Genomic DNA, 24,167 nt, shown 5'->3' with positions numbered 1-24,167 from the left:
AAGGTAAGTAAATAGGTTACTATAAATTAAGAGTTTCGCCAATTGAATTATTCTTGACGCAAACTGGAAAAAAAATCCGACAAGATAAATTTTTAAATTTCTCCTTAAATTTCTCACCAAAAATTCAAAAAATTAATATCTGTGTCTAATTTGAGTCGCAGAATCGAAATATGGAAAAAAAATTGGTATGTTATTTCAGAAAAAGTCCGACTTTGTATAAAGATACCTCTGTTAGAATAATTGGCTATGTATAAATCTAATACATATCCTAAGTCGTGCTTTCAAGATATGAAAAACGCAATTTGAATTTCGTCAATCGGCGCAGTAAAAAGGGAGATACAGAACTGCCCCCTTTTTTTTTTTCTTTTTTTCCGCAGTGTACATTGATGGCAGATATTTTAGACCAAATAGCACGATTTTGTAAATTTATTCACGAAATGATAAGCAGTCTTAGGAAACACATATAGCGTTAATTTAAGAATTTGAAATTCTAAGAGAAAGAATTCCTTGTGCAGTTTTGATTTTTTTTCCCCAAATTTACCAGAAACGTCGAGGTTGTTGTGTTGTGATCTCATCTTTGTGCAATTGGTAAGCGACTTCCGGGCTTCTGCATTTTGGATTTTCCAAGGATGATTTTCGCTCTCATTGTGAGTGGATCCACCCTCTTGGTGACATTGCTGTTCCTATACAGACTTTTGTTCCCCAAGGACAAGAAAGACCACGAAGGATACAAAGAAAGATGGTACGGCAAGGATCTTAGTTCGCTGCCTAGTGATGGTACGTAACGAATCTTATTTATCTTTTATTTAGTTTCCCTGTAATAAGGAAGATTTCTTAATGTTTTATATCAGGTATTGCCAACTTTTTCTTGCATCAATTCCTATTAAAACATACTTTTCTTCATCGATTACCGTTCTTTTCTCTCTATCATATTCAGCTTCACTATAATAATAATACACATGATTTCATATAAATATCTTAAGGTAATAAATAGATTAAAAATATGAGTGAAAGTTTTGAAGAAAAAGGTTTATTAGATTTAAGTTTTATTATTAGCCCAAAATGGCCTATTAGTCTCGAAATGGGATTTTGCGTTGGTTCACTGTAATAAACGGTGTAAGAAGAGAAATTAATAATGGAGAATTTGCATGAATGTATGTTTATCTCTCGCATTATGAAAACACGAAGGCACCTAGAGCCATCATATTTTGAATAATGTAGTCCTCCATCCGAACACGAGCATATGGAAGCTGTTTTAAATTTCGGATTTGTTTTATTATTTTATGTTTTGTAAAACTCTAATGAATTTTTGATTAACAAACTTAAGAGATTTCAAAATGAGCAGTGGCAATACTGTACGAAAAAAAAAAAAAAAAAAAAAATTTATCTCCAGCAGGTGAGATTGTCTACCGGAAATTCTAAAAGATATGCTGTTTTTAAATAATTTGCGATTTTGCTGTTGAACTGAATTTTATATGCAATATTCTCGAAGAACGTTATATTTAATAAATAAAGTAAACGCACACAACGTTAATAATAAGACAGAAAAAAGTTTTGAAAAGCCATTTAAGTAAACAAACTGAATATTGATATACTGAAAAATATATGTCAACACTTAACGCTACACTGGGAGTTCTAAACGTCCATCAGTCATGAATGGAATGGAAAGCAATTGCCTGCCTACCAAGACAGGCAAATGCTTTTCAGTCAATTTATACAGGATGGACTGCCTCTGCACCGGTCCTGCCAACAACTGCTGCGATTGACATATGACGATGTCCATGTCCTCAGTCGTTTCTTCTGCACGAATGGTCACCGAAGTCTGCAGACCTTACATGTTGTGACTTTTGGTTTTAGAACTGCCTGAAGTTTCACGTGCACAAAGATTGACCGATATTATTGGTCGCATTTAAAGAAGCTATTCGCCAACATAGCTGAAACCTTTTTGAAGCTGCGTAGAGTGTCATGCCTCGTCTGACGGCCATTTTTTTTGTGAATGACGGCTGCCATTTTGAACATTTGCGAAAATATTCAGAAAATTCTTCACTTACATACAGAATTAAATATTTTAATTTAAAAATCCCTTTTAAAAAGTAGACACATATTCATTAAAGACAAAAAATAATTTGAGATCATTGGAATGTATCTCATTTGATAGCTTTTATTTTCTTATGTCTTCGTTCAAGTAATTGAAGACTATTGTAACTTGAATGATAATTAATCCACGACTACTGCAATTGTAATGTTTCTGGATTTATTAAAAATCCAGCAGTCGTCGAATTTCAATACGGCAGGGGTATAAAAAGTAATTTTCAACAACAAAGTAGGGCTAATCTTAAATTTTATTTGTTGTAACGCTAATGTTGTATTAGAAAACATGTAAGTTTACTGCCTAAAAAATTTATATCAGATTTTAAACTTATGAAAGCTTTTGTAACACATATGTCATATGCGGACTACATTAATGCATGTTATTTAGTTAAATAATAATTTGAAACAATATTAATTCATGGGGAATATTAATTTCAGGCTCTTTTTTGGGGGCCAATGACCGGTGAACAGGTTTACCCATATTAGGCTCACTAGCAAAAACAGTTAAGATATCTATTTCTTTGTAATCCATCTGACGTAAATATGCACAATAATTCAGGAATTGACTAAAACATAAAGGGAATACAAGTGTTTGTAGCTCTGGCTTAGCAAATCCTATTTAGAATCATAAACTTTTGTTTAACTATTTACTCCGCCAAAGCCAAATTATTCCTATTTATATCAGCAACAGACACTATTTTAGTGAAATATTGTTTGATGACACATCGGATTACCACCATATCTTCTTGTCCAGATGGATCAAAATTCCTTCACAATGAAATGTTTTTTACAATCTCTTGATGTCAGTGAGTCCACAATATAAAAATAAGTCCACAACCATAGTAAGTTTTCAATAGCAGATTTATATTATAATTATACCTTTTTATTATGGAATGTCCAGATAGATCAGTTAGCATAGCTTTAAGTGTTCTTAACTTTTCTCATATTTAACTCTTTATGCATAGCACTGTAGAATGAGAACGCGAAATGAAAAGAGAAATGGATAACAGAGTAAAACTGAAAGGCAAAATATGAGTAAATTTGAGAAACCTTAATATAATAGTATCACAAAAATCAATAGGAAACTTTACTCACTTTCTTAGCTCCCATAAAATATAGTAATAAAAAACAATAAATAAACACAGTTTTTTTGCTTCTAGCGCACCTTCAATTACATTAAAACCTTTTGATCAGTCATGCACATGTAAAAATTTTGAAGTTTAACATACGCCTTAGTTTTCCTGTGAATTTGCAGAACAGATACTGTATTCGCTTCATTTAGGAAAACTTAAACAAATTTTTATCGTTACAGAAGCTAAAAGGTATCTGGAAGACACATCTATTCGTCCATTTAAGATTCAAGTCTCAAATGACGTGCTGAATGATCTGAAGATGAGATTAGAGCGTACTCGATTCGAAGACCCTCTGGAAGAATCCATGTTTTTAGATGGCTTCAATCCCAATTATCTTCGAGAAGTAGTAGAATATTGGAAAAGCAAATACAATTGGGAGAAAGAAGAAGAAAAACTGAACAAATTTCAGCATTTCAAGACACGCATCGAAGGACTTGACATCCATTTCATGCACGTGAAACCCACTAAAGAAGAAGAAAAGAAGGTAAATTCGTATTTGCGAACTGGTCTCAAACGATATGGTTACGATACAGCCGTATAGGCTGTCCATCATAAGTATCACAGAAAATTACCGTAGACATCCATACTGTAAGCATACATTATGAAAAGCTTCGAGAATTTAGGCTAGGACATACGCAGTCAAAGGTAACTTCCTGCGACATTCTTTCCCATATCATCTATATCTGCTTCTGGTGCAGAGTTTACACTTCCATTGCATATTGGATATATTTCCAATAAAAGTATTGTTTTCCAGCAAAATATTCAAAAATTGGCAACGATTCCTTTTCCTCTATTATGATGGCCAATATTAGAATTCTTTGAACTTTTTATGTCACTGACGTTACACTTCTAATATTTCCTCAATGCTTGTCGTTTCCTATCCAAGTGCTTCTACTTTAGCAGTTAATGATAGTTATGCCAAGGTCAGTTTAGAACTGCAATGTTTTCTACTTGCTTTTCTCCCACGATTGTTTTGTTCGACGTTATTATCGCCTTGCATTTTTTTTTTTTTTTTTTTTTTTTCCGTCAGCGATGTTTTCAGCTGGCACCAGGTCAGTAGCTCTTCTCAAGATTCGAGTTCATTGACGTCATTTCACTTACTGACGTGGGAGAAATTAAGACACAATTATATTATAATTTCTCAAGACAGTATTTGCTTTGGATCAGATTGTGAGCGATGTGGCTTTTGAGGGTGTGAGTAGTGACATCACACCTCAAAGATTTCTGGACCTTAAGAACAAACCTTGTAGTATAGTGAATTTGGATTGATTATCGTACATCATGTAAACTTTGATCACTGCATCAGTCTTGCATGTAATAAAAATATTACTCGCGAGTAATTGAAAAACATAATACCAAAATTACTCGCGAGTAATTGAAAAACATAATACCAAAATAGGTAACAACTCATTTCTCGCCTTTTTGGCGATAAAGGTAGACCTCACATGAGGTAAAACGTCTTGAAATCTGCAACTTGCAGTAAGAATGAAAGATTAACTTAAGTTTGCAAAGTAACATAAAATTTTACTTATCTTTGTGATATTCGGACATTCTTTTCTCTGCCCAGTCCTGGAAGGTAGCGAAGATTCGTGTTTGATTTATCCTCCTTCTTGTGCGGGCTCGCCCTTCAGTGTCTTCCTCTAGGAGCTTTCTTTTCCCTCCAGTTCGGTCACCCTTGAATACCTTCTTTTTCGCCTCTGCCTGTGGTCTTGGCCGTTTGATGGCCGCTGGTCTTGGCGGAACCGGGACACTTCTCTCTCGTTCCTGCTTGGATCTCGTTGTTGGCTGTTCAAATTTTCCTTGTATCTTTTCCTCCGCCGGTGGTGGTCCTTCCGCAATTCGGCGACATTTGCTGCGTAGAGTCCTGTCCGATGAGTAGATCTTCCGTTTGGGAGCCGGGTTATAGTTGCCGTTATTTCTCCTGGCTCTCTTTGCATTCGTCGTACTTCTCCCTTCTTCATTCTGGGGGTGGTCGTGCGCTCTCTTTTCTGGTCTGTGGAACGGCTTCTTTTTCTTGTTACCTTCAATTTTCCAACGGGGAAACTTTCTTTTCAATTGCTCCTGCCTCCTAATGGCTTGTCCTTGTGCTTGTCGTTGTTCCACCTCTGGAGCTTGTGCCTGCAGTGCCTGCCGTGCCGGATCCTGCAAAAGATCTTTAAATATTTACATTTTATTACGGTCATAGTAGGGTTTTATCTGGTCAATGTTTGCGGAGCATGTTTCACCATTCCTGGCTTTTAACACCACTACAGAGTGGGATATTTTTTCTACGACATATGGGCCTTCAAATCGTGGAAAAAATTTGGCGGTTTTATCTTCTGGTGCTGAAGAAAGTGAATGCTTAATTTTTAATACTTCATCTCCTACTTTATAAGTTACTCCCCGTCGTTTCATATCATAATAGAGCTTCTGTTTTCTTTGTGCTACTTCAGTGTTCTTTTTTGCTTCTTTAATTAATTTTTCTATATCACCCATTTTAAATTCTGGGGCTCTTTGTTGAACATAAAATAATTTATCTAACGGCGTTATAATCTTTCTGCCTAAAAATACCTCAGCAGGAGTTTTGCCCGTTGTATCATGTTTTGCGGTCCTAAGGGCGAAAGCAAATTCATTGACATAGTTATCCCAGCTTTTATGAAAATTTTTAACATAACTACGGATAACTTTCACTATATTTCTATTGACCCGTTACGCTATATTTGATTGCGGCCGATACGGGACCATTTTTAAATGACGTATGCCCAGTTTTTGGGACATGTCTTCAAATATATTACTTACAAATTGAGGACCATTATCCGATATAACTTTTAGGGGCGCCCCGTATTTTAAAATATATTTATTTAAAATAGAATCAGTAACTAATTTCGCGGAGGCTCGTTTTAAGGGAACAATTTCGGTCCACTTACTAAAATGATCAACCATAACAAGGAGATAGCGACTTTTATTTAAGTGACTTTTTGGGAAAGGGCCCAATAAATCGACGCCAATTATTTCATTTGGAAAATCGGATTTAATACTATTTATAAACCCGGCCGGGCGGAAATTAATATAATTAACTGCTTGACATGTTGGGCAGGACTGGACATACGCCCTTGTTAACTTTTGCAGTTCAGGAAAGTAGACTGCCTCGCGTACGCGTTGGATAGTTTTTCGAATACCAGCATGAGAAGCTAAAGGGCTGTCATGGAGCTCCTGCAGGATATTTAATCTAAGACTAGCTGGGATAACAGGTCGAAATTCGTTGTTGGAATTTGTAGTTTTTGTATAAAATAATAGACCATCTATTAGTTCGTAATGGGCTGCCCTATTTCTTATCGCCACAATATCTTGGTGGCTAAAATTTTCAGGATCCTTTAAATACTTATAAATGTTTCTAAACTCAGGATCCTTACTCAGTTCGGTTATTACAGTTTCTCGGGAATTTATTGTACATGCTGTCAGCATTGCCACCTTTACAGTATTACCTTCTTCATCTATTTTTATTCTGAATAGGGCATCTGCTACGATATTTTCCTTTCCGGGGGAATGCTTGATTACCAGATTATATTCTTGTAGCTTAAGTGCCCATCTTATTAACCTTGGGGATAAGTTTTTCCCTGAGTACAATATAGTTACCGCCGCATGATCAGAATACACTGTTATTGGCGCTCTTCCAAAATAGACTTTTGCACTGCTAACAGAACTCCAAGTGCCTCTCTCTCAGTCGCGGAATAATTTCTTTGTGTTTGATTTAAAGTTCGACTAAAAAATGCACGGGCTGCTGATTTTGCGAAAGTACCGCTCCTACCGCATAATCCGAAGCATCCGCTGAAATTTTTAAATTCTCATCCTTTTCAGGAAATGTCAACACAGGGGCTTGCGTTAATGCTTGCTTTAATTTTTCGAAAGCACTATTGGCTTCGGCCGTCCACGAGATTCTTGCCTTTTTCCTTTTTAATTTTAACAACGGTTCAGCAATAGCTGCAAAATCTTTTATAAAGGACCTATAATATGAACAAAGTCCTAGAAAAGAAGAGAGCTTCTTCGCCGTATTTGGCGGCGGATACTTTTGCACAACGATTATTTTTGATTCGTCTGTCTCGATTCCTTTCTGAGATATTTTGTAACCTAAGTATTTTAATTCAGGGCCTGCAAATTTGCACTTTTCGACATTAACTTTTAGACTGGCCTAATTTATTAATGAAAACACCTGTCTTAAATCCTGTACATGTTGGTCCAGATTATCACTAGTAATAATGATATCGTCTAAATAGATAAATGTGGACTTTCCAAGAACAGGCCTTAGCACAATGTCCATACATCGCTGAAATGTTGCCGGTGCCCCTGAAAGGCCAAACGGCATACGCAGGAATGCTTAAGTGCCAGACTTCGTTATAAAAGCAGTCTTAGGCACGTCCTCCGGTCTAACCCCTATTTGAAAATAACCAGTCGTTAAGTCTAAAGTCGTCATGTATTTGGTAGACGTTATGTTCCTTAGAATTTCTTCAATAATAGGTAACGGATAAACCGGATATTTAGTTATGGAGTTTAATTTACGATAGTCAATCGCGAAAAGCCACCTTTTGGATGTGTTAATGGATAGTCATTGTTTTTCTTACATAAAACCACCGGGCTAGCATAACTACTTGAGATGGGCGTTATGATCTTTTTCCGTAACATATCTCTAATGTGCCATTCTATAATTTTTTCTTTATTCTTATCATACCGGTATGCTTTGTGACGAACTGGCATTGAATCTCCGGTGTCAATACTATGGTTAGTAACTTGAGTAATTCCTGGAATATCACTAAATAACGAAGCAAATTCACTTACCACTTGTCGGATTCTTTGTTGCTCTTCCTTAGACAGGTGGTCAAGGTTTAACATTGGCGGTTCAGCCTTTTCTGCACAAACTGGTTTCATCGTCAGCTTAAGGGACGCTTCATTAAAATCCAGCGTTGCTTCTGCCTCTGAAAGAAAATCTATACCTAAGATAATATGTGCTTGCAGATTCTTTACTATAAAAAACATAATTTGTACTTGTTCGTCCTTGATACGAACGTATAGCGGTAATTTACCTATGCACTTACATCTTTCTCCCTGCGCAGCTAACACGGTCATATTATCCGAATTATATATGCGGTATTTCCGAAAATACTTCCTAAAAAAATCTTCTGCCACACAGGAACACTGTGCGCCTATATCCAGGAGTGTGGTGGCTGGGATGTTATTCACCAACACTTCAATCTTAGGAAGAGTCAAATTTTTCACCATTACTGTATTTAACTTGAAGGAAGAGGGGTTTTCTTGGCCTTCGGATTTCCGCACCCTCCCGTCAGCAGAAATCCGTTTTAGTTTAAATCTTTTTTTCTTTCCATGCTTTCCTTCTTTTTCCACTGGCCTTGAGACTTTTTTCCTGGATTGCTATTGAACTGTCGACGTTCGCCGGCTGTTTTTGGATGCTCGGGTTTCCTTGCCCACTGATTCGCTTTGCTTCCGTAACCGTGTTCTTGACTTTGCTGAGGTCTTGGCGCACCAAATTGGCTTCGTTGTTCATACTGGCGTCTTCTTTCAATGTCCGCCGTTCTTCTACTTTCAAACTGGATAGCTAGCTCAAATAACTTTTCCGCCCACCTGCGGCCGAGCGGTAAAGTCGCTGAACACTGGTAGTTCGGTCCGAGGTTCGAATCCCGCGAACGGGCTGGCTGCTTGGGTGTTTTCGTGGTTTTCCCCTTCTGTAACGTGTATGCGAGCCAGTTTCCCTTAGCAAGACCTCCACGAAGGCATCCCTCCCCTTAGGCAGATAGCCCTAGAGGCTTTGCCGTAATTAAATACACACACAAATAACTTTTCCAGTGTAGTCGGATTCCTTAATTCAATAAAGTCTTGTACTTGGGGAAGTAACCTCGGCAAAATCACTCGAATTATCTCAGGATCCGGACGGTTTCCATACAAGAGTTTGAAGACGTGAATTTTTCTTAAAATAAAGCTTGAGAGATTTTCAATTGGTTTCTGGTATATGCTGAAAAGTTCCGCTTCTAATTTCGCACGATCCCTTACGACAGGGAAGGCTTTTACTAAGGCAGTCTTGAAATTTTCATAAGTATAGGTGGGACTTCCCGCTTGACCCAAGAGACTTCTGCCTATGCATTTGAACCAATTAAGCGCTTGGCCCCTCAAAGCGCTGGTAGCTAAGGTGACATTTTGGAACTCATGCACGGGATACATCATGAAGTGGTCATCTAGTTTTTCCAAAAAACTGGTTACCGGTGAGTTTCCATTAAATGTTGCTTCTAGTTTCATCGCTGCGCGCATGGTCTGGACGATGTAACCAAATCCTTCCAGGGCGGCAGCTGGCATTTCTGGATTCTGAGCCGCTTCTGCAGGCAGCACAGGTTCTTCTTGAAATTCGGCCATGGTTATTCTTCTTCGTCGGGCGCCACTATCAGGTTCTATGTTCCTTCTTACTTGCTTTGGGAACATTCAAGAACCTGACTCGGAACAGGGAGCTTACTAAAGCTATGTTCAATAAATGTGGGAAGTAGACAAGATACACAGGAAGGGTATACGAAACCCTTTATTTTTCACTCTTTACAATGGTTTCCGGACTTCGGAATACAGAGACCAACCACTTGTGGTCTGAACGTAAGAATATAAAAATATTAACTAAACTTTAACTTAACTTTGGAATAATAAACAAGGGCCTACGTGGAAGATTGGCCGTATATTAACAGGAAGCCGTATGTAGTACAGAGAACTGTTAACACTACAATACGTTTAAAATTATTAAGAGGATTAAACCTCTATCATGGAAGGCAACCAGCAACCGAGTAAAAACTGCTAAGGCAAGCGGCCTGCTTCTACTAACTCCTTCCTCTCTCTTGCTTGGCAAAAAGCCACAACTTAAGTACTTGGCGTTCGCCAGACAAATTTGCATAAATAAGTTAAAGCTTTTAATTCTGGGCGGAAGTAGAAAATAAGAAGTGATAGTAAAGATTTAAAATAAAATAAACGTTAGTAAAACTTAAGATTCTTACAAGTTTAGAAATTGAATTAGCTGTTTTGGCGAAGGGCTGATTGTAAATCTTGTGTTGAAAATCTCCAGCGGAATAGCTAGCTGGCAAAATGATAAGCTAGAATTGAAATATAAACCTGTGATTATCCGCAAATAAATTTTGGATTCTATTAGTTTAAAGTGACTTGTAGAATAACATTTAAGCTCGATGAATTCACAGTCGATTTAAACTAATAGGAACCGTAATTTTCCTAGTGAGTAATCAAGCTTTTTTATTTCAGTTACAGCTTACAACCTAGCCAGCTATTCCATTGGAAATCTTCAACACAGGCAAGGTTCATTATTCAGCCATTCAATAAATCAGCTAATTCAGTTTCCAAACTCTGCTCACTTTTCTCGCTTAAACAGCGTTGATTAAGTCTCATTCATGTTCAGACGCTTACCACTTAAAATTTACACTAAGTACGAACGGACAGTAATCATGCAAAAAAACCTTAAAATAACCGGTTAGTTAAACTGAACTGTCGCAACCTAATTTCGTTTAAAGCAGCCCAAAATGTTGATTACAGATCCTAATCTGCCTGAAATGTCAAATTTTAAGGAAAATTTACAGTATAGAGATTTAAGTCTTGCAGTAAGTCAGTTTTCTCCCTTTGTTTTAAAAATTAAAAGAATTTTCCCTTTAAGTCGATTATCTCCGGAACTAATGGAAAAATTTTAGCATTAGACCTTTATGCATGAGCGTGCATAAAGGTCATCCATGCTAGAAGATATAAAACAAAGTTTGCAAGATCGAACAAAAAAGGATGCTACGAGAGGGTATGAGCTCTTGCAACTTGACTTCATACTTGAAAGGAAATAATTTATGAGTGCCTGTATTACGATTAGTGGAATATATCAAATAGCTGGCAATACCTGATCAAATGTCCTTCATTTTAAATGATAGACTAATAATAATTAATGGCTGAAAAACAATAGCGTTCTGACTATTGAACTATACTTTTATAGTGATTGTATATCTCATAAGTTTTCGAACATTTTTTGATTCAGTGTTCCATTTTGGAAGTTCGCCTTCTTGCACACAACATTTAAGTGTTTATTGCATTTGTACTGCATCAAATTATTAATTAAAGTAACGCTGAACAAAATAGTAACAATTAAAAACTTCTCAAAACATTTACAGTAATATACAGGACAAAAAAATGAGAATCCTGCCACAGCACGCGCAATGGTATATAAGTGGACCTTTCTCCTTGTCTACAACGGATTTTAAAAACACAAATACGTTTATTTGTCGTCATATTACCAGAATATTAGACCGACAAGGAGATCCAAGGTAACTTCGTTCTTTTAGATTAAGAAAATGAGACTACGTGCAATTTGGACCAACACGTATGAAAAGTAAACTGTAATCGCTTAGTATGATTCTTGAAGTTTTACGTGACTGTAATATTTGTACAAATTAGTAAATATTTAGATGTTCAGTTCGAAATATGTTTTACGAAATCAAATTTTCTAAGCGTGTTCTTATTGCCGACTTGCAGCTGGATGCCTCTAGGACTAACAATGTTCCTAATAATCTCCTCAGTCCCCTTCGATGGGCAATAATGCCTAGGCTTGGAAACTATAGTACAGCTTCTTGCCTAAGCCATATTCTTAATTTTGTGTCAAATAGGCTGCTATAGCTAACTTATACTTCAGAGTAAGCAAGTTATTTCCTTTCGTGTTGCTTATAGTTAGGTATGAAAATAAACACAAGCCATCTTAAATTCCACAAGCCCTCTATGCAAAAATTAAGCTACAACGTTTATTTAATTACTTATGAGCGGGGTGCGGCCAAAGCAAAATTTATAATTTCCATGTAAACCTGGAAAGAAAATGCATAAAATCATTTCAGTATGAATGAAATCAGTTCAGTCTTTCCAAGCAACAACCAGTTCGAAAATAATTATTTTGTTGCCAAATCAGGAAACAAAACCTTTCAGGTTAATACGCATTCGTATGATATCATGATTTAAATTTAATTTAATGTAATGTAAAAGCTTTTTCTCAATATCTATGAAAGAATTAGCCTGACCATAACATATCGTATCACTTATCCTAACCTGAAACAAAAAAGTTGCCAAAAGCAACTATTTATTTAAAATGCTGACATTAACGAAACGTTTTCCATATACAATGACGTCACATGCAATCGCGTGCTTACTTCAACGTCAGAGTATGTCCTTAATAATATGTTTAATGTTTCGCAATCCTATTTTTATTTACAAAAGTTTACAAACTTATAAGTTTTTTATTTGGAAATTCTACAATTTGAAAGTGAGCAGTGGCAACACTTTTCGAAATAAAGCAATTTTATCTCCAGCGCGCAAGATGTTACCACTCGGAAAAATAAGTGCGAAAATTAGAGTTTTCAATTAATACCTCGGTTGATTAAAGTCGGAACGAAGACTGAATTAAGCATACGAAGACGAGAATGGTCGAAATGGCTTCCCACGAATTTTTGGAATTTGGAGGTACCTCTTTCGAAACTCAATTTCCCTCCGTTCCGGAGGAAATGTTGTCGCAAACAGACAGACAGACGTGCACAGGTTTTAACAATGTAGATAACTTAACGATACAAATTAACGTTTAACATAAAATTGCTCCTGATCGACAATAATCAACGCAGATAAATCTAACTAGACTAGAATTTATATAATAAAACGCTGCTTAAATATGAGCTGAGTCTGTTAGTAGTCTTATCTAGCCGTCTGTTATTCTAGAAACTACCTCAACAAGATATTTATTACTAATTATCTGCTATTCTCCATTCGGTCATTTGAACTCCGTTCATCAGCAGTTCGGAAACAAAAATCAGTTTTGTTAAGCAGCATTCAGAAAATTCTGATCAGTCTTATCTACAATTTACCTTATTTTCCTATCTTATTTCACCCTTATTTCGTAACTAGTTAACTTATTCTTTCGGATAGAAAAGTTCGTGCATATGAAACCAGAAGAGACTGAAAATATTAATGTGCAAAAGCTTGTTATTCATTTAAAATAACCATTAAACAATTTATTTCTAGTACACAGAATAAAATTAAAAATCTGATGTGTATACCACATGACTTCCTTGTACGGAATATTAAATTATACGAAATTTTTCTGCATTTCATTTAAACATATTGAATTAACAGTTAACGAATTTTAAATTAAATCTACTTCGTGGATAGCGCATAAACCACAATGCAATAATTGCACTCTTTAAAGTTCACTATATTTATTTATCATAGCGACACTTTGGCGCTAGGTTCACTTAACTGCGTAACATCTCATTCATTTTGTAACCCAGAGTGCACAAAAATTATATCAACTGAAGAATTACAACAAGTTCTATTCAAATACTGTAATAAATCAAAAACCATGTATAAAAGAAATTAAACAAGAACGAGTTTTTCGCAGAGAATTCAGCGCCGCTTACCTAATGCGCACGCGCTACTAATTAATTTAGTTCTCACTTCGCGGCAAGGGAAAAATACATAAAAATTCAAAATATTTTCATTAAAATTTGAAAGATATATAAAAACATAAAACAGCAAGTATAGTTAAAACAATTAAAAAAAATTACAATTAAAATTGCAGTTTCAATGCAAAAACAAGCTAATAATTCAAATGATAATTCCAGAATGAATTAAGCATAATTTCTTTCGCAATAATAAAAGAAAACGTTACTTTGTTGTTGCGAAGCTTAGTTTCTCTATATTGGCAACAAATCAGCTATTCTGCTAAGTTTCAAATGTAAACAAACATGACTGCCCTAGTAATAAAAAATTAGGCTTAGCCGTACTTAAAAAACTTTTAAATTGTTGATAACTGCACAATTATTGCATGCAGGTTAACTAAAGGCATAAAAATCTTAACCAGAACAACATAAATCAATCATTTTTAAAGCAAAAGTGCACAGTTTACAAACATACAAGAATAAAGAAACTGAGCTTACTGAGTTGAGTAACAGAGTCGATATATATATATATTTATATACTTTTTGTGCGGCCGATTGCAAAAATAATAGGAGGTACACATCTACATGTTAAAGCAGTCTTATATACACAAAATTTCAAAGTTCTGAGGCTACTCGTTTTTGAGTTATGCAAGATACGTACGTACGTACATACGTACAGACGCCACGGGAAAAATCTCTTCAGAATTCATTTAAAATCAGTTTTATATTTTTTTATAGGGAAAAGAGTCCTTTATTCTGTCCTTGCGTACGATGTCATGCAAAAACATCGTTAAATTGCATTCAATAGCGGTCAAAATGGATATTTTCGTTAAAATATGATACCCGAAACTTTTGTGCGATTACAATACTTCCTTTTTACTTTGTACAAGGAAGTAAAAAATGTTTCTTCAAATCAAATTTTCAAATAAAAAAAAGCAATTTCTTCAGATTGAGAATTAAAAATCAAGATTTTAAAAAATTTCTTTGTTTCTTTTATTGCCAAATGAATGCAAACCACTGAACTCTGAAACGACTTTGGCTTGAGAATGTTAGTTTCCTTTAAGATGCTGAGCCACTGCTTGCGTGACAATTCTAATTTTCCATAAGGTTTTGAGTTATTGTTTGAGTAATGCGTATTTAAGAAAACTGCAAAACTGTGATAGATTTTTGTTGTTGCAAGAAACTACAAAAGTAGTCTTGTTATCTATAAAATGGAAAACAAATTACTCTCATGGTAGTTTAAAACAGTTGCTCTCAGTCTTTATTGAACCTTTCCAGTTTTCTCATCAACTTTCAGTATGAGAGAGGTATTTATTTGTTTAATTAAATTATGCATTTTAAGTAACCGATAAAACTGAATTTTTAGTTTGGTGTTCTGCAAAGATACATAATAAAATGAAGTTTTATTATACTTGTTAAATGTTTAATTATTTATTAATTATTATTATATTTAATATATACTAAACAGTAAACTTTTCTACGGATCTCACTTCATTTATATGACATCTAATTTATTTTTTAATCCCTTTTGGTTCACATGATTGAAAAAAAAAAAAAACCTTAGCTGCTCTTTACTGTGAGCTCTTTATTGCAGTTTGAGTATATCATTTCGAGGTTGTAACATCCATCCTGAAAATGTACAATTTCCAAGCTCTCTTCTTTCGCAGGAGAATTTCCCACCGTTGCAGAACGAAGATGATTTCATGCATTTGAATTTGACATAAAGGATACAGTAAGAACACTGTTAAAAAACAAAGTCTGAAAACAGAATGCAAAATTTAGCAAAATAACTGACAAATACTCTGTTTTGATTCTAGTGAGTTGTATTTTTCAGGTGGAGGTCATTCCTCTTCTTCTTATCCATGGTTGGCCTGGATCTTTTACGGAGTTCTACAAGATTGTTCCTATGTTGACGACCCCAAGATTGGATTACAATTATGTTTTCGAAGTTGTATGCCCTTCCATTCCGGGATTTGGCTTCTCTGAATCACCGACCAAGAAAGGTATCTGTCATTTATCTTTTGCTGTCTGGGACTTTATCTCGTTTAAACAAATTAAAAAAAAATATGGAACAAATTCTTTCTTAATTCTTGTATGATACGCTGTTACCAATTATTGCAACAAAGTCTTCCAGGTTTCAGTTAATCTTATTAGGAGGGATATAGAAATTATTTGCTGTGGATGGGAAGGTTTTTGTTTAGCATAAATAGGTAGAGGAAAGATCAGAAAGTTCTTTTTTAGTGTTCTGTATGGGAGATGTTCCACGTAACTCAGACAGTAGATCAAAATGTCCCAAGCCTGTACTGAATGTAACGATGTTTGAGATAGACGCTATCTCATCACGCGAGAAAAAATTTTGAGTTTTCCTATTATGAAGTCTTCAGTTACCTACTTTTTATTAAAGTGCGACATTTAAAGTCATCTATATTCAAAGTAAGCAGACGCTTTTCTCGTATACAGCAATGAATACAACTGGACATGGTCCAAGAGATGTTAAGTCAGCATCTTGGATTCACAAAATAGGTCTCATTCTTCAATACAACGCCTTGGAAATATATGTTACAAGACGGGCATTACTACCAACTTCCAAATGCACTTGCTATGATGAGCTGTAGCTTGCAATATTCGCAATCTGTTGATAAATTGTGTTTTTAAAGATGTTACTGTCAGGTAGGGCTGATTGAAAATTTCAACTTAATAAAACAGTGCATAGTATTCCCAATTTTTTGCATAAAACCGTAATTAGGATAAATAAATACCCTTTCCTTGTAAACATTATTACACAAAATGTTCCAAAATTTATAATTTGTTCTAGAACAATAAGAATAGTGCACTCGTCACTCTAAAAATAATTCATTTTTATTTTATACCTATATTTTCTTTAGGATTTATTCAGTTGTTCTGCCTAAAATCTTGGCGAAACTGGGAATGAGCAATAGAGTGTTGTAATGCTCATTATATAGCAAAGCTTGTGTAATATTCCTACACACCGTACCAAATTTTAATCTTTTGTGGAAGTGATTTTTTAGTGAATTGGTGATCAATATTGATGTTCCAGAAATGGTTGTCAATGACAAGTGGTTGACATGAAGAAGTTCAATATTCTTCTTGAGTCTTTTTAATCCCTACAATGCAGCAATTTTAAATTTAAGTGGTATTTGAATCCACAAATCTCATTTCACAAAAACAATCCCTTTTTTCTTTGCGTCTGCTTGTCAATGGCATTCTTAGAGATTTAATTTTGCTGCATTTAATTTATGTTAGCTCACACCAAAAGTTTTAATTAGGGAAGATAAATTTTGCTCTCTGTAGTAAATAAAAACTTTCCACTTTCTTATATACGGTATATTGCTTCTTTTAAAATGGTTAAACGTGTTTCAACAAATATTTTAAAATTTAATTTCATGGTATTTTAACATCTATTACTTTTAATGTAAGTTATGTGCTACACCAAATGTAGTGCAATCTTATATTAGAAAAGAAAAAAATGTGTATGACGTGGTCGCATTCAGTTGATCAATATTTACGTTTACATAGGGTTATATATTGCCACACATTTTTTTCATTTCTTTATTCTATTTATATTTGGGATGTAGATTGATGAGTCCGGATTTTCTCCAGCTATTTTCACCAGCAAAATTTTCTTGGAATTGTAAAAAACCAAAGATAATTCGTTTGCCTTTCTGGCATGTTTATTTCCAAAGTTTATACAAACTGTTAACACACACATAAAAACTACTTCAGTAAGTAAACAATGAAAAATGTCAAAGTGTTTATTAGTCCAAAGGAGCAATTTGCCTTGAAGGACTATTAATTTCGTTTTAACATTTTGCTTTGGTTGTTCACTATAAATGCCGGTTCACTTTTCAAATTGTTGCTACCAAATATTATCACCCTGTGTTACATTTAAAGAAATTAAATAATGAATAATGTCCATAAATGTATGTATATTTCTCGCATTGGGATGAAACGGGGGTACCTAGAGCCATCAAATTCTGAATAATGTAATTTTCTACCAAATATGGTCATCTGGAAACCTTAAAATTTTTGGAAATTTGTTTTATTATCTATTTTATATTTTTTAACACTGTAACGAATTTTTGATTAACAAACTCAACGTTTTCAAAGAGAGCAATGACAATAAACACTGTACGGGGGAAAAAATATCTCCAACGCGCGAAACTGTGTATCGGAAATTCTAAAGCTTTGCCCATTTTAAAATTATTTTGCGAGATTGCTATTGAATTTAATTTTATGGTTTAAGTGCAAAGAACATGATATTTAATAAATAAAGGTAGCACACAAAACGTTAAAGAAATGCTTCTTTGGGCGTAATGTAAAATATGAAAGCTTTCAGATTTTTATTTATTTTGAAATTATTCTTTTTGGTTGAAGCTAAAAATTGCAACGATTTTTAAAGCATTTTAAAATGGAATCCTAAGACTTTTATTTTCGTAAACGGGTAATATTTTTTTTTTACATTTTTTTTACATTTTAAGTTCCAGTAATGCTGTCAGTAGTATGTTATAAGCCTTATTATTATGATTTCCATTTTGCAAAATGTTTTGATGTTAGTTTTAAAACGATATGAAATGAATGAGCTTTAAGCATGAGGTGCCTGCTTTAATTATTATTTTACAGCTTTGCTTTAGTTTATAAGATTCTAGTTATATTTAGTTGTCTTTGGCAACTAGAATACTTGGGAAGTGTGTAGCGACTATTCGCTGACTTCTAAAATGCTGTAATAACTAAAGAAGAGTTAAAATACCCTTTTAGTTAACTCAAGAATAGTCACACTTGATCCCTCTCGGGCTTCGTAGAAGCCGCCAATTGGGCTTTAACTTAAGATAGAAAATAAGAAACTAAAAATGACTAACTAAAAACTAGCCGAAGCTCTACAGAAATAACTAACTGAGTTGGCCATTAATTAAGCGTCACCGGCGATTACTAGCAGAAGCATAACAATATCGCCGAATATAGTAAGATTTGGCTTAAAGCAACAACGTGGCCAGAGGGCAGAACACGATGTTAACAGGTAGAGCGTGTTCTTTATCTTTCCTTTATCTTTATCTTCTTAGCGCCTTTCTTTATCTTTTAACAGAAGGCAGAACACCCTCTTCTATGGAAGTGACCCAGACTTCCCCTTAAATAATGATTCTACCTCATTTACATAAGACGCGATCCTGAGAACTCATTCTGGCAGGGAATTGTAGGTGGGAAACAAGAGAATGAAGGAAAGCTATTCAAACATTAAAACTGTTGGGAAATTAAAATAATCGTTACAACTTATTATTTCTAGCTTTGACAGTGACATCAGCATCTTGGTTAATACGATTCAGAAAGGAGAAGAGGAAAAAACGTATGTAGCGTGGATGCGCTCGGTTGGTCAATGCTTACGTTTCCAAGCAGTATTTTTGAAAATGGGAGCAATCAAAACAATCTGAGACAGATCGTTGAGCGGTCAAAAACTTATAATTTTTGCCATTACAGGTTCGTTACATAAGTTACAGTTTCATGATTTGGCTAGACAAAGAATCGGTGGTATACTAATACGTCAGAATGTAGAGTTTGATTTGCATATTAAATCTGTGTGTCAGTATAGTACTATGTGGCAAGAGGATACATCTTTTACATCTAAATAAGCATTTTTTTTATTTAGATTTCAATGCGAGAGCAGCTGCGAGAATATTCTTGACCTTGATGGAGCGTTTAGGACACTCTAAATTCTATGTTCAAGGCGGGGACTGGGTATCACACATCGCGTCTCTCATAGCGAGGTACTATCCATCCAGGTAAAGCCTATATTTTTATTAGTTTTTACACATTATTCAATAATACAGTCTCCGGTGTGATTCATATTTCAAATAAATAAATGGTACTGCATAAAGAAAAAAGTCAATGGTATGGGTTACATAGCGTGAAATAGCAGAAATGGAGAAGCAATTCTTTCAAAGATCATGAATTTATGACTGTAGCTCTGGATCCTAACTGATATAATATTTCACTAATGTTTACAAAGGTTTATGAATTAGATTAATGCACTTTTGTCAACATTTTATGTTTATATTGGTACTGTAGACTACACATTTTCTCTGCATTAAAATTACTATTCTGCCAGATTTTTTTTTCCTGTCAGCATTTACTACATGAGTTGAGAAACCAATTGAGGTGCTTGCAAATTATTAAATCTAATTGCTTTCTTAAGAATTTTTTATTTGTATGTTGCCGTTGCACATTACAGATTCTTTCAACATTCAAGTTAAAATTTTACTCGCATAGGTTTCTCATGCGAGTAAAATATTAACTTGATATCATAATATTAACTTTATATATATTGACTTAATCAACTTATAACTTGATAAGTAAAATATTAACTTGATATATATTGACTTAATCAGCATTTGTGTAAGATGAAATGCAAGAGCCTTGCGAATTTTATAAAATCGGAATATCACCTATTGAGAATATAATTTTCTGTTTGTTTCCATAAAAAATGTAACATAATATCGAATTAAAAAATTAAATTTTTGGTTAATTACTTTACGTATAGTCTTTTTTCAATTTAAACATTGTCAAGAAATGTTGCTAAATGGTGTAAAAAACGATACTTTCACTTTCAACTCCTATTTGCCGAATTTGACGAACCACGTAATATCATAGACTTTTTTCAGTTTAAACATTCTAAAAAAAAAGGTTTGACAATTTTTAATTTACCGAAGAATGAGGAAGATACCGTATCGTTTTTCTCGGAAAAGGATATATTGCCTCACAATCGAATATGCGAAAATGTCCACGAAATGAAACTGCATGTAAACAGAAGTATGTGGAGGTGCAACTGGAAAAGTACTTGTAAACAAAAAAATTCGATCCGATAACTGGTTTAGTGATTCAACACTATTTCTAACAGCGCTGCGTTTGATCCACTGTTAGGGAGAGGAACTAACGTTCTGAAGTGGTACGATAAACAGCTGAGCATCTGTCAAAATACCACAATTGACTGGAACAATTTTATGAGAGAGGTTAGTTCGCTAGATTTACTTCGACAACCTAAAGGACGAATAGGTAGCCCTGAAAAAATTGTTGAAATTGACGACAGTTTTTTCGTGCGGCGAAAGAACAATGACATAACGACAAAATTTCCACAGCAGTGGATTCGGCGAGTTATGCCGTGAAAGTGGCAAGTGTTTTCTTGTTCAGGTTCCAAATCGGGAAGCAAGTACACTGATATCAACGATTGCAGACCACACAGTGGAACGGTCGACAATATATTTAGGTTGCTGGTGAGTCTATAAAACAATCGAGTTTGGTAAAGCTAGTTACAGTCATTTAACTTTGAATCACACATTTAATTTTATTGATCCAACAAGGGGCCCTCCCACTCAAATGTGGGAAAATTGTGCTGAAGCTCTTTTAAATGGAGGAAAAAAGCAGTCGTTTCTTTCCGAATTCATGCGGTGGAAATCCTTTGGTAAAGATAAACCTTTTGATGCCATATTAAAATCAATCGCAGAAGTATGGCAGCCACAAAACTACATGCAGTTTAAACTTGGCAATAATCTTGGGGCCATTTTGATAATGGGGGCTATGAAAATCAAGTAGTATCATTATTTTTTTAATTGGAAATCGATTCTGACTTCAGCTGAGGCTTATCACCTTGTCCGCAAAAATATTTACGATGTTTTTATTTTTGCAATCGTTTGTCAGAGACATATACTTTCCGTTATAAAATATTTTAAATGCCACAAATATTCAGATTTTGGCATTTTAAAATTTACAAAATCGATTTCGGGGAAATAACAAAATCTAACTCTTTATACGGTGTCCCGCTCCCGTTAATTACGGTTAGTAAAGTTTACATTTATTCTAGAACTAAAAAGCAAAACGTTTGATTCCCTTGCGGCACAAATTAACAGACATATTTAATTTCAAAACTTAGGACTTATTTTATCAGTTTTCGTTTAAAGATATATCAGAATAATTCGAGGTTATTTTTTCTTTAACATTTATTTTGTAATTGTCTTTACTAGTACATAACAAATATTTATTAATTTATGCTATTGTAACATTTGGTATGCTGAAAGGATTTCCACTCGTGTAATGTAAAAGCATTTAAGTGCTAAAAATATGTTCTTAAAGATCTCATGCACATTTATTATTTTAGAATCATAATTTAGTAACCATACAAAAGAATTAACAAAAGGCAGAATTTGCACAGAAGGGTCATAATTTCGTTTTGGCTTTTTGTGTGGTTCACTATAAAACGGCATTTCCCTTTTCAAATTGCTGCCACCAAATATTAGAACCCTGCATTATATTTAAAGAAATTAAATAATGAAGAATCTCCATGAATGTATGTATGTTCTTCGCATTATGAAAAAAACAACGTTACCTACAGATATCAAATTTCGAATAACGTAATCCTCCACTAAATATGGGCATCTGGAAGCCCAAATTTGGAATTATCCAGACTGCGTATCGGAAATTCTAAACATATGCTCTTGCTCTTTTTAAATATTTTGTGATATTGCTGTTGAATTGAATTTTAGTTTAAGTGCGAAAAACGTAATATTTAATAAAGGTAACAGAAAAATGTTATAAAACGCCCCTTTGGGCCTAATATAAAATCTGAAAACTTTCAGATTTTTTTTTTTTTTTTTGTAGTTGTTCATTTATATAAATAATGTTATTTAATGTTATTAGTTGTCATGCACGAGTTGTATGTCTGCATTTCTTTTCTAGAACACCAATGCTGTAAAATTAGATTTTTACGACTAATTTAGTTTTACGACTAATTTTTACGACGTAATTAGATTTTTACGACTTTTTACGACTACGAGTTGTCATGCACGAGTTGTATGTCTGCATTTCTTTTCTAGAACACCAATGCTGTAAAATTAGATTTTTACGACTAAAACTAGATATTTTCGAAAAAAAAAAAAAAAAAACTACGTTGATCATTACATTTCATGATATTTTGAATTTCAATGTTCGTCATTTGACCATAAAATATCAATTTTTAATTTATATATGACTCCTGTATATAGGATGAAGCGTTGAAACTAAATGCGTGGCCAATTTTGGTCACAAAATTCAAATGAGGATTATAAAAAGTTGGAGTTCGTAGTTTTTACAAAACTGACATTTTAAAATTTAAAAATATGAATATTTGTATTATTTAAAACATTTTTTAATAACTGGAAGTACATCCTAACGGCTGGCAAAAGGCGACCACACAAGGACGTTTGTGGGCATGGTGTGTAAAATAATAATAAATCTGAATAAGGAATGAATATGTAAAAAAGATCCGATATCTATAAAGTAGGATATCTGTATAGTTTGCAAAGCTACCAGTCAATTACATGTAAAAAACTGAAATTTTTAATTTTATATTTCATTTTACTTGTATATTTCTCATTGACCCTTTTTTTTTTTTTTTTTTTTTTTCTTGTCGGGGTACTGGGCTTACATGTCAACTGTTATTTCTTCTTACCCCAGTCTTGGGACTTTATAAAGGGGCTACTGATTTCCATCTTTCCCTTCCTCATAAGTTCCGTCGAGTATAAGACAGTATTTCCTCTTAGAAAGCTGCTAAAAGATTTGTATGAAGAAGTTGGATACTTCCACATGCATAGCACCAAGCCAAACACTTTAGGTAGAATATTATAACACAGATTTTTAGTTTTATCTGCAAAATAAACGCACGGTAACTTTGATAGTTTTGCTACTAAATTTATAAATGTTCTCTTTTTTATAAGAAATCTATTATTACTGACTTGTACGTTGGGAAAAGTAAAATGAGATAAATATATTTCAGCATCTTGTGAGTTGAATTGGATTATTTCAATTATTGCCATATGAATTATTAGTGATACATGAGAGCCCTTTTTTCCATTGTCCATTGTGCTATTGATCAAGAGCATTCCGAGGAAGAGAATCTGATAGTCGCATATTGGTTTATTACTACTATTTGAAAAAAAAAAAAAAAAAAAAAAAAAACTCTCCAATTATTTCATTAAACATCAGTCCTTTTTTAATTATGCTCACTAACTTTTTCTTTCGCTATGGGAATAACACTTTTGGTATGCGTCATCACTTCGATTTTCTGTTATCAGTTTAAACATTACTGTGCTAACGATATAAGGCATTTCCTCCCTCCTTACTACATGCCTTCATGATGTAGCGGTAGCACACTCGGCGCGTAATCGAGAGGTCTAGGTTCAAGTCCCGGCGAGGGCATTGCACTATTTTCATGTCTGTTGCATTAAAAAAAAATCGTAATGATAACGAGTCTCTGAAAAAGGTCATAAAAACTAAAAACATTTAGCTATTTAATCCTTTGACTGCTATGGGCTCATATGTGCGTCCAGCAAAAACCATCGGTGTGGCCTATGGGCGCGTGTGCATCTGGCGCAAGCCATCGATGTAGACGCAAATGCCCACTCGGCGAAGGCTTCGGCTGTTTACT

The 24,167-nt window shown here is 34.3% G+C and overlaps 1 protein-coding gene across 4 annotated transcripts in view; it reads left to right on the top strand.

The window, feature by feature from the left end:
* The window catches only part of LOC118180813 (epoxide hydrolase 1-like), a 52,842-nt gene that overhangs the window by 9,253 nt on the left and 19,422 nt on the right, over positions 1-24,167 (top strand). For 2 of the 4 annotated variants that reach the window (XM_085823067.1, XM_085823068.1), the window contains exons 2-5: positions 545-777; positions 3,404-3,708; positions 15,537-15,705; positions 19,362-19,494. In XM_085823067.1, the coding sequence (XP_085679193.1) occupies positions 630-777; positions 3,404-3,708; positions 15,537-15,705; positions 19,362-19,494 (755 nt within the window). In that variant the 5' untranslated portion in view covers positions 545-629. The remainder of the gene's footprint in view (positions 1-544; positions 778-3,403; positions 3,709-15,536; positions 15,706-19,361; positions 19,495-24,167) is intronic. The other 2 variants (XM_085823066.1, XM_085823065.1) reach the window with 1 other exon arrangement.

Source organism: Stegodyphus dumicola, chromosome 8 (genome assembly GCF_044657685.1).
Source record: "Stegodyphus dumicola isolate Sdum_Otavi_A_Nest chromosome 8, ASM4465768v1".
NCBI classification, from domain to species: Eukaryota; Metazoa; Arthropoda; class Arachnida; order Araneae; family Eresidae; genus Stegodyphus; species Stegodyphus dumicola.
The sequence above is the reverse complement of the archived record's forward strand: the minus strand, read 5'-3'. Positions and strand labels throughout refer to the sequence as shown.